Source organism: Polyodon spathula, chromosome 21 (genome assembly GCF_017654505.1).
Source record: "Polyodon spathula isolate WHYD16114869_AA chromosome 21, ASM1765450v1, whole genome shotgun sequence".
In the NCBI taxonomy this organism is placed as follows: Eukaryota; Metazoa; Chordata; class Actinopteri; order Acipenseriformes; family Polyodontidae; genus Polyodon; species Polyodon spathula.
The window spans coordinates 10987435-10999541 of record NC_054554.1 but is presented as its reverse complement, the minus strand read 5'-3'; the positions used below and the strand labels follow the sequence as shown (position 1 = coordinate 10999541).

At 40.7% G+C, this 12107-nt stretch overlaps 1 protein-coding gene across 1 annotated transcript; it reads left to right on the top strand.

The window, feature by feature from the left end:
* Nucleotides 1-3683: 3683 nt before the first annotated feature.
* On the top strand, nucleotides 3684-11376 carry LOC121296677 (fibulin-7-like). The gene is made up of 8 exons (XM_041222451.1): nucleotides 3684-3900; nucleotides 7154-7310; nucleotides 7512-7682; nucleotides 8130-8255; nucleotides 8929-9054; nucleotides 9431-9568; nucleotides 10109-10247; nucleotides 10455-11376. The coding sequence occupies exons 1-8, from the start codon at nucleotides 3835-3837 to the stop codon at nucleotides 10813-10815; spliced, it is 1284 nt and encodes a 427-aa protein (XP_041078385.1). The 5' UTR covers nucleotides 3684-3834; the 3' UTR covers nucleotides 10816-11376.
* The last annotated feature ends 731 nt before the right edge of the window (nucleotides 11377-12107 follow it).

The window sequence follows — 12107 nt, the reverse complement described above, 5'->3', positions numbered from 1 at the left end:
TTTCATTCCAACTGAGCTCTCAATTACTTAACTAGATGTTAATTGAACCGATAATTTGCTTAATTAGACCTTTTGTATTGTTTTCAGCTCTTAAACAGTTGCAGAGTTCAACTTACAGTACTTATAAAATGTTATAGCTTACTTGGAATGAAAACCAGCAGACATAGTGGATCCCAAGACCAGGAACCACTGATTTATAGACCTATGGATGGGTGAGAGTAGCCATACTATCAGAATGCAACTGCAGTGCTGTTGTGTGGACTTGATTAGCACCCATGCTTAATTAAACTACATAATCTGTTGAGCCTTCCAAAGCAATCAAGGGACTAATACTAGGAGAACATGCCCCATACCAAGGCGATGCCAAATGTGATTGGTTAGACATGTCCTAAAACAGTGGCCAGGCAGAATCTAGCTATGGCAGGCCACTGGCACTCAAGAGCAGCTTAAGTACTTTAACACAGATTGATCAAAAAGTTCGAGCTATATGTGTCTATTATATATATATAGTATATATATATATATATATATATATATATATATATATATATATATATATATATAGTGCCTTGCATGCAATAAGACCACTCAGATTAATTGCAAACATAAATGCAAGAGTCCAGTAAAAAGATGGAAATATAGGTACTTTTCATATACCTTTTAATATACCTGTATCACTGAGGTACCCCTAACTCCATGTCTTTAAATAAGTGCATGTCTACAGTTACAATAGCCTTTAAACCGAACTAACATTTCATAACTACCGTAAATTATGTTGTAAATGATCAGGAGCCAGGACTTTGATGTTACATAAATTGTCCCTCCCTTATTGCTCAAGCCCTGCCCTTTATCAATATTGTGACGATACACTAACTCTGTTATTCAGTGGCCATAGCCATTATTTTAAATGCCTCTTTTTCATTGTATTTTACATGTAAACATGAACTCTAGCTTTCCAAAGATGTTGATGGTGCCTTCGTTTGCACTGCACTTCTACAGTTTGATGTCCATGCTGTGAATACAGTTTGACGGGGATGCAAACAGTGAAAAGGATTTGTTGCCAAACAAACCTTTTTTACATGTGCAGAAGTTAAAAAAAAAAAAACAGCAGTAAAAAAGTAAATATCAACAGATCCTCCTTGCCTTATAGTTTTCTCACAAGATGTTAAAGATTTCAATTTCAACACTTGAGAATAAGATGTTTCTTAGGGAGTTCAACTTTAATCTTCAAAGTACAGGCACTACTGCTTTTTAAGACTATTATGTTTATAAAAAGTACCACATTTTTAGGTTAAATTGTCAGCATTTGATTATATTTCAGCAGTGGTTTATAGCATGAGATTATAGATACAATATTTCACAATCTTCAGAAAAGATGGATACATTGTAACTAGATGTTGTTAAGGGAAAGCAAGTTTATTTGTTTGTATGCTGTGTTATGTAAACATTAAATCAGCCACATTCTATCAAATGCAACTTTCCAGGCCAAAAAGATACCACTTAATTATTACTACAACCACAACAGCACTCCCTAGTGTTCTTATAAATAATTGCATTTCATGTGCGCGTCTTCGTCACATTGTATAGAGGTAGCGAAATCTTTAATGCATTTTTATCCCACGATATTCCTAATACAATTATGTATCTTGTATCTACTAGTATTGTTGATACAGAAGCACTTTTTACTATAATACTATATTTGACTATCTAACAACAAAATAAATAAAATATAGTGTAGTCATATTCTTAAACATGAAAAGAACACACACACACACACACACACAGAAGTTTTTTTTTAATAAAACTACAGCCTTCCAGTATTTCCTTCGGAGTGCTATGCAAAATAGACCTGTTCATATTTATTTGTTTTTCAGAACATAAATACACTTAAGGAATATTATTGTTTTTAATAAAAGTCAAAGCCTCTTTGTTTTGCAAAGGTTCTGACCAGATGAAGGGTATTTTTTTGTTTGTTTTGTTTTGTTTTTTAACGTTTTACGAGTCCACCTACATTATTAACCTGCAGGGGGCAGAGCTAACCTATTAAAAGAACAGAGGCACGTTTGTACTATTTTATACGTAAGCAAACAAACACGATGTTCTGAATTCATAAATGGAAAGGCAAGTGAACGGGAAAAAAAAAACTTCAAACAGGCCCGTAAACATTCCAACAGATCTAACGAAGCAGACCACGAGTGAGCAAGCGCAGTACACTCTGCCACTTTTTAACGCATACCACAAAATAGCACCACACCTGTAAACAAAGTGTGCGTTCTGATAATATACAGTTTACAAAAGCCTTAACAGTGACAGTGAGGAAATCGGAGGAAGTCTGGCCAAATTTCATTTTTTTGTTTGTTTGGGTTTTTTTTTTTTTTTTGTAACCTAGTCCTTTTGGTACTTACATCACCTTTATTCTCGTCTGATCCCTTTTTTTCTCACTTGACGGAAGTCACTACCATGACTCAAGATCAGCACTGGTACTGAAAAACGTTGTTTATGGTGGAGCAAATGTATGCAACTTTGTCAGCTATACTGTTACTTTAACATACACGTATTTTTTTTAAATTTATTTTATGGTTGTAAATGCAGTATTTTAGTGTCTGTATCAAATTCTCTCAACAATAGCGAAAATGAAAAGTAATTACTTTTCTCTATTGGAGGGCTTCCTCACGCATTTGTTCCTCAGAGAGTTTTCATGACCCACAACAGATCAAATAAATAACACCTAGAGCTATAAAGTTCTGTGTTTTCCAACTCTCAACCGCACAGGTACACCATGTCCCATTGAAACGTTATGTTTCATTTTAAACGATTTCTATTAACTGAGTAGGGCAGGGTGTCTTTCAACCTAAAACAGAGTGGTACTTTACCAAGCAATAGAGATATGTGTATATTATTAAAAAGCAATGCACACGACAGTGTGTTCAAATATGGATCAATATCTGAACGCCAAGGGGTGTTGTTGGGCAGGGTGACAGTTCTGAAGAGCTGATGGGAAATTTGAATTAATCGCACTATTGTGGCGCACTCCTGGCTGATACCCAAGCCCGCCTCTCCCTGGTACCGCTACCCTCGTCAGGCGGGTAAGAGGAGCAGTCCTGCCTGGCAGTAAGCGTTCTGTCCCAGCGATCTGTCCCAGAGCTTTCTTCAGCACCAGGGACAAACACATACGACACGGCACACTCTCCAACTGGATGTCTTTCACACGGAAAGAGGATGATAGATTTGACAACGGCCTAAAAATATATATTGGCATACAACTAGTAGGCTAATTTAACTTTGCTTTCCAAAAGCTAAAAAATAAACACATTTAAAAAAAAAATAGAGGTGCACCATACTACAGGAACTTTACAGACCACACTGCACCCTTTTGTGGGGTTAAAATGCGCAGCCGTTTAAAATATTAATATATATATCTCTAAAGATCTGCTTACAGTATGTGAGGGATTTCTTTCTTCAGGACTTCAAAAAATCACACCAGGGTGGCTTTTATGAGAAGGGAAATATTTTGCATGTGCATTCCAAAAAAAGAAAAAAAAAAAAAAGTTTAGTAGTCGCACGAAGCTCGGCTTCAAGATGTCTGAGCTATTTTAGTCTCATTTTTTAAGTTGTTTTGCTGCGATAAATCAGCTAAGAAAACAAATAATTTACTTAAACGAATTCACAAAACATGTTGTTTTTTAATCATTTTTTTTAAAATTCAAAAACGTTTTTAAAAACAAATACGTGAAAAAGTGAGGAAAAAACACAACATACACGTTTCCTTGAAGATTTGAGGAAGGGATACAAGTTCGTCTAGGATTGCATCGGTGTCCGCGTGGATTACAAAAAATGGAATATCGGTTTCTTCTCATTTGGATTCTTTACCTTCCGCAAGTCACCAGTTCTACTAAACAGGTAAGTACCTTTCCCGAGAGCCTGGTCATATAATGTTAAAGGCACAGTATGCAAATTCATAATAAACTTCTAGTCCATAAACAACTTTGAAAATACTTTGTATGTTGTGCACCGCAAACGCACTGCAATATAACACGGTCTTTACTCAAATTCAATTAAAAAGTTATCTCTGAATTTATAACGAAGTCGAGCAGCCGTTAATGTTGGTCTCCAGGTATTGCAGTCTCTCAATGCTACCTGTGTTGGACATAGTGGGCCCTAGTCACAAAACGTTTTTTGTGAGTATCTAAATGACAAATGTGTTTGGAATGAAAAGTTTAACAATGCAATAATCAGGGGACCATTTGGAAACCTGAACTTAAAACTCTACTGACATTTATTGTATTACTGTATGACTTGTTTTAATAGCTGGATTTTTTTCCCCCCTTCCAGTCTGAGATTTCTATTAGTATGTGCCACTATTACATAAATAACATATTGTTCATTAGAAGACTACTGCAACACTCATTACCAAATCTCTACCTTAAAAATACCACATGGAAAATGCAAAAAACCAAACGTAACTACCATAATGCCTTATTTCTTAATTTTAATCAATTTATATCCACAACATACAAAGTACAGTCAAACCTGTATTTACAGTCACCTGAACTAACCAGCCAATAAACCAAGAACATGAACTAAGAACAGTATGTGACAGAAGCCACTTCAGAAGCTGCCACTTATGTTTCGGTTGCCACAAATGTTCAGGGACCAGTTTCTTCAGGTTCACATTTTGGGCAGATCACAGCTTGAACAGAACCGCACTGAAAATATCTCTCAGGTGATTACATTACATTTTTAAACTGCCTGCCCTTATGATAATTTGCATCAAGTTGTGACATTATTTACATTGCATATGCTTTCCCCACCCTGTAAACTCTACAAATCAACAGCCAGGTTGAGATATTATTTGATCTGGATTACACTGTTTGCATTGAGGTCTTACTTAATACTACTTGCAAGTCTCAGGTCTGACCATTCACAGAAGTGGGTGTTATTTACTGTTGATGAATTTGACCTTATTGGTGGATGGGAGATTCTAGTAGTAGTGGAAAATTGGAAAAGCATCACAATTGGAAAAGCAATCTCTAGATTTATGTAAAGCTGTCCTTGCATATATCTGTACTGCCACCTTCACTGTATCGTCTTCACCTAGGACACTAATCCCTGCAGGGGCTAACTGGACTATTTAAATCAACAGCTTTGAAGTTCATGGTCAGTTAATTGGTACTGAATAGAGGAAAGCAATGCAATGTTGTTCAGTACAACAGAAAAGGTTATGTATAACAGAAATTCCTATTCCAAATGTACAGTGTCATGCATTACAAGCAGAAACATTCTAGTATCTGTGTGTGGTATGTAGTGAATGTGTATTTGGAGATTTAATGTTGGATAATATGTGCCTACTACCACTGAAACAAGACAGATAATACAAAGAACGAGAGAGTCAGTAGCAACTTTACTGAGGTGCTGGGGTTGAAATCTATTTTGAATGATTGTTCAATATGCATTAAATGGCTAAATCCCTATATCCAGAGCATCCCCTGAGCTGGATTCCACATCTGATCTTTCAAGACAGGTGTCAGACCCTTTGGCAAATTGGTTTGCAATGTGCAGGTGTAGAGGTGAAGTGATTACGAAACAGAAGACAGACAAAAAAGTTTACGATCCAAACAGAAACGTTTATTGATAATCCCGGTCTGGCACCGCGAAGAATAATCTGAGGGAATACACAGCAATGTGTATCGAACTGATCCAGAACAATGGGTTACAGTCCTGAAAGAATAAAACACAGTTTGAATGAATAAACAAACATAGTAGAACACACAAAGACACAAGTCCATAGTGAGTGCTAAAGTGCTAGTGGTGAAATCCAATTTATTCCTGCAGTTGTGAAGTGTTGTCCGGGATTAGCGCTGGCTTTTAGTGACAGCTCCGAATAATGTTAGCAGTCTAACAAGAACAATTAGACATGACAAACAAACAAAACTCACGGTTAGTTTTTCAGTTCTCCTTCCTTGGTTCGATCTCAACCATAACAAAAGGAACAGATCACCTAGCCACGTCCCCTTTTGTACCATCAGTCATGCCCCCTTGGTTAGCGAGTGCAACCGTTTCTCCTCCAATCCGCGGTTGCCACATCGCTTCCCTTCTGGGGCGATGACTTGGTGTACCATAGCTCCACCCCCTTTCTAGGTGGCCGACTTCCGCCTTTCCCTTGGAATGAATAGTCAGACCATCCAGTCCGGGGCACTCTGTTCCCTTTACACAGCGCCCTCACAGGTCAGGAGGGAGATTTATAATCCAAGATTCATTCTTTCACTGTCACAGGTCCCTAAACGTCCCAGCTTCCCTGATTGTCAGAAGATTTTAAAACTCTTTCAAAGTTTGCAAGTCTGCACATCTACAATGAAAAGGCCCTTTTCGTCACAGCATGAAAAGGGTAGATTTTTCCTGTTACTCTGCGAATGAAAATATGGAAGGAATTTTAACAGCCTGTTAATCAGGAACAACTTTCAACATGCCCTCTGTGCTGCTGTACTGGCAGGTTGACAGATTGGCAGAATTTATGAAAATCTTGAACAGATCCTTCTTTTTAAGGAGATATAATTAAACACCAGATCAGTTTCTTTTTCTGATTAGTGCATGAGGGAATAAAAAAGAGATTACCACATTTTTTGGGCATCAGCTCATCAAGAAGCAGTTGGTTGTTCTTTTTGAGTAAATAAGACTCCCCTCCCCCTTAGTCATCCAGGAGACTAAACCAACGCCTTGAGAGCTGTGCTGCGTACTGATGGCTCCAGAGCAAAGCTCACTGGGACAGGGGCACTCATTCAAATGCCACTTGTAATTTACTGATTCTATTCAGCTCCTTATACAGTTTTCACACAAGGACAGGGTCCCAAATTATCAAATTAGTTGAGGTGTTTTTTCACACCCAAAGAAATTGGATCCCATTTAACTTTGACCAAGAAAACAGGCTTTCCAAGTAAACATTTCTTTTAAGATCTTTGAATATGCTCAAACACATCCATTTTCTTTGAAGAAAAGTCACTAAAAAGCCTCCAGGACCTTGACTGCCAACCCCTGGATTAAATTATGTAGTATCATTGGTATGTTGAAATAGAAAAATGTCACTGATGTGGAATGCACATTGAATAGCCATTGAAGAGCCTCTGTAACACACGTTCCCTCTTGTGTTGTGTTCCAGGACTGTCTCAATAAGAGACAGGCGCTGAGCTCCCTCCGTCAGATCCAGAAGCTGCTGTCAGATCAAGAGGCCTATTACCTGCAGAGCCTGCGCACCATGAAGAAGAAGATCAGCCTGCTGCAGAACACGATTACCAGGCGGGTCAGCAAGCACAATGGTGAGTTACAGGAGTCACCACATGATCAGACGTACATCTAGCAGCAGGACCCTCGGCATTAGGGGCGCAGCCCAAAATGATATCCCAGGCAGCCTGGAGACTCAAAGACATATCTGAATGGGGTAAGTTTCTAGAGATGAGGGGAGTTAGATCCTATTCCATCTGCCCCATGAATTACCCGTGCCGTGTGTTTTTTTTCAGAGACCTGCCCCAAGCTGGAGGTCCCAGACAACGGCAGGAAGATGGGGAGCATCTCAGCAGTGGGACACGAGGTGCACTTCCTGTGTGAGAAAGGATTTGAACTGGTAGGATCTGAGACCAGAGTCTGCCAGGAATCCCACAAATGGAGTGGCCAGCAGCCCTTCTGCAGGAGTGAGTCAATAGGCTGTAAAGACATATTTCATTTATTGAGTAGCACTATTTTAACATCGTTTCAGTTATAAATAACACACTTGCTGGAAAATGTTTACAATGCATCTCATCTTCAAGTTCAACCTTTATGTATGGACATTACCTAATGTACTGTATCTGTTATTCGTTATCTTACAGTACAGATTGTACAGTAGACCATTGTACATCTGTTGTTCATCCATCTAACTGTAGGTAGGTAAGGTGTGTAGGTACATCGTATTAAGCATACAGATTCTTTTCCACAAACTTATAATTATGGTGACACGTTTCTTGTGAAAAATAAATGTAAATTAGCCTTTGTATGGGCTTTGTTGGTAAACCTGCTTATCCATGCTCATCACACCACAATAGAAAACCATTAAGTGTCACCTATTTGCTTTTCGTATTTTATGTTTTTATTTCCTGCAGATATAAATGAGTGTGCAAAGTCCCCTTGTCTGAATGGAGGCACCTGTGTGGATGATGTGAACCGATTTGCCTGCATGTGTGCCAGAGGCTGGTCCGGGACTTACTGTCAGAACTCAGTGTACTCCTGTAGGTACCTCACTGAAGAAAGGATAGGGAACAAAAAATAGCGCTTAATATGTGGTAAAGCAGCATGTAGTATGTCTGATGTAGTAAGTATACCCCAAAGGAATGCATATCTGGGATGGAGCTACTTGGCAAAGACATAATCATATCTAGAGAACTACTTTCCCAATTCTGATGATTTTTTTTATTTAGCAGTTTACTATAACCTCTGCAGATACTATTCTGATAGTTAGAAATCTGTAATCAGGGGCTCCCGAGTGGCGCATTCAGTAAAGGTTCTCCACATGGAGTGCAGGATGCGCCCTATAGTCTGGAGATCAAATGTTCCTAGGGGATGGCGCACAATTGGCAGAGCGCCGCCTGGGTAGGGAGGGATTAGGTCGACAGGGAAATTCACGACTCCTGTGGCTGATAGGGCGCCTGCGGGTCTGCAGTGGAGCCATTCAGATCTGTGTTGTCCTCCAGCACTATAGGTCTGGTGGCTTCACTGTGATGGATTGGCAAGAACACGTTTCGGAGGACGTGTGTTTCAGCCTCTGTTTCCCGAATCGCCAGGGGGTTGCAGCGGTAAACCGGGGCAATAGGGTATTCCAAATTGGGGAGAAAACCGGGGTAAAAACCATTGGCAATGATGACATTTAAAAAACCCTCTCCCTATGCTCCCTCTTATCAACAGATTGGACAAGCCAGACCAACTCCTCCTTCAGCCGACAGCCTCACTGTGCCAGTATGCAGGGATCCACTCAGTGCACCTGCGACGAGGGCTTCCAGATCGCAGGCAGAGACAACAGCCTCTGCCAGGGTGAGTGTCCCTCTCACTAGAGAGCCCGTTCACTTTAGACATTCATTCTGCTCAAATATCTTCTTCCTTTTTGTATTTTTTGTTGTTGAAAAGGGAAAATAGTACTTCACTTTAGTGCTCAAGAAAGGTAGTGGCAATTGGCACAAGTCTGCCAGGGTGCCAGTAAAGCTTCCCCTCACCGTTCTGCAAGCAAATCTCTAAAGGATGACCTTTTTTTGGATGACTTGGTGTGGACTGTGGCTGGGTATCCTTCAGAAATGAACTGAATCACGTTAGATAACAAAGCTTTCTGTATGAATATAGAATAGTTTTGTAACTAGAGTCCAGTGTGACTCCAGCCCTGGGTTCAGGGTGTGAACCTGTGTCTGTGTTTCAGATATTGATGAGTGTGAGCTCTATTACTCGGGGAGGCTGCCCCGCCTCTGTGCCCATGCCTGTGTCAACACCCCTGGCTCCTACCGCTGCACCTGCCCCCCAGGATACACCCTGCGCGGCGACCATCGCAACTGCAAAGGTGAGCCACAAGCCAGGTAGAATGACATCACAGTGGATACATTTTCATATTTTGACATGCCATTGAAATATCAATAAAGGGGTTATATAATTCCACAAATCTTACCTGCTGTGCACTTCAGTTTGTTGTGTAGGTCTCACATGTGCAGTTTTCATGTAGGCTAATAAAAGCTCACCGTTTGTATGCCTTACTTTCAGGAACTCTGTTACACTTGTACTTCCCAGGTCATTTCACCAGGGCAATATCAGCAGTGAGGAGCAAAATCATGTCACTTATTGGTTGAAGGGGTGGAAATAATTTCGTTTCACCAGGTTAAAAGTGCTAATCACATTACACTGTGCCCAATGTCTGGTTATTATATCTGGGCTCCATGCAGATTGTTGTAGGGGTTGCAGTTCAACTGTGGACCCTAAAGAATGGTAAGGTTATTATATCAGCTGAGTTTGAGAGACTGCATTGCTTGGCTTCTATTATCTCTGCTCGAGAGACAGGCGCTAGCCTGTAATTTGTTCCTAAAGAACTCTGATACATTCCCTGCAGACGTGGACGAGTGTGCAAGCCGCCAGCACAACTGCAGCCGTGATGAGCTGTGTGTGAATACGTTCGGAGGCTTTCAGTGCATGCAACCAGACTGTCCCAAACCCCTACAGAACATCAGCTACGTCAAGACCTCCTTGCTGTGAGTTTGCATACACCAACATCTTTCCAGTACAGTTTATACTTGGTGTGAATTTGAAATGCATGCGTATATCCTTTATATGCAGTAGATCACATACCCTCCAGTGATCATGTCACCTACAGCACAGGAAGTCATGGCTTAAATCCTGGTTTAATGAATAGATCCCCAAGTCATGCATGTGACCGGTTGCTCTGCTCTCATTGGCAGGCGCTGTGAGCGGAACCCGTGTCCAGTGGACAACAAGGCTTGCGCTCAAGCTGCCTCCTCCATCTCCTTCAGCTACCTGTCTCTAGTGTCCAACCTGACAGTGCCCCGCGTGCTCTTCCGCGTGTCGGCCACCCGCTTGCACGGGGACAGCCTACGCTTCGTTCTCTTGGGGGGGCGTGGCCGCAGTCCCTTCATTGTGCAGCGCTCGGACCGGCTCACCGGGGAGCTGGTCCTGGTCAGCCCTGTCCTGGGACCCGCTGTGCTGGAGGCCGAGCTTGAGATGACCGAACTGGAGAAGAAGACGGTCCTGGGAAGGTTCATCTCCAAGGTGACCGTCTTCATTTCACAGTACGACTTCTAGGCTTTCCCACGAGGCTACAAGGAGGAGATGACCCTTGAGCCACACTACCTGGATATGTAATCCATCTTACAGCAATCAAACGCTGCTATCAACGGGTAAGGAGTTGGTGGAGTGCAATCTTCATAATACAGTTGTCAACACAAGCAAGCTGACAGACAGAGAGACAACAAGGGAAGAGAACTTATCCCCTCACTTCTGGGAAATACTTTTATTTGACTATATTGCTTCTCTCAGCCTTTAGATGTACAATTGAAAAATGAATACAGTGTTGTTGTACTATTAGGTGCATGTGCGTAATGGTAAAGTGCATAGGAGTATTTAGTGGAGAGCAATGCCATTCACTTGTGATGTAGACTCATTTTCAGTAGCTGAAGTCCTACTAAAAATTGTGATCAGAGCTGAGCAGGAAGCATGGACAGCTAAACTACCCCCTGCGCCATCTAGGGCCCACTATTATTATTGAAACGGTAAACAAATACCTGCTCAAGCTTGTTTTCCTGTGGCGTGTTGCATTCTCTGATGTGCTGGTATTGTTATTAATAAAGTTTCTTTTTTCTGATACATGCTGCATTATGCTGTTATAGATTTTGCAGGTCCAAACTGTGATTTGTTTACTGTTAAAGAAATTGCTGTATATTGCAGCCATATTACTTACTGAAATAAAGTAGAACATGACATGGAGAAGACATCAGCACTGAAACAAACGTTCCTCCTGAACTGAGCACTGGTCTTTGGCTCAAGCAGAGCCTGCCAAATGGAGCAGTCGACCAAACTGATTTCACTTCAATGAGCAAATGAAATTGAACCATGCAAAAAACTATTTTAACTATATAGATTAACTAAAAACGTACATATTTTGTAGTCTACAGGTGACCATGTTGATGTCAATCCAACACCAAATCAACTACAATAGTTAAATCTGGCATACATTTTGTCCCAGGGGATGTTCTTTGGCTAGGTTAAATCTAAAGTTAATTTTGATGCAGTTTATTTTTTTTTATAATAAATGGCTTAGGTGAGGCAGTACAAAAAACCACTTCTGTTAGCTTGGCTTTTTCCAGGATTTCAACTGTGAAAAGGCTGTAATGTTTGCCAGCGCTTTCCAGCCAAAAACAACAGCTGTGTACATTAAAAACACCCTTAAAACAGAACTTGTACATACCTCCCAATGCAGTGCAATTACATCAGCTTGCACCCCCTTCAGTGTTGCTCTGCTCTGCCCCAGTACTTCGGACGGGGTTTTGTTCTGCAGTTCCTTTCATGAATCAGAGTGAAATGTTTCACCTCCTTGC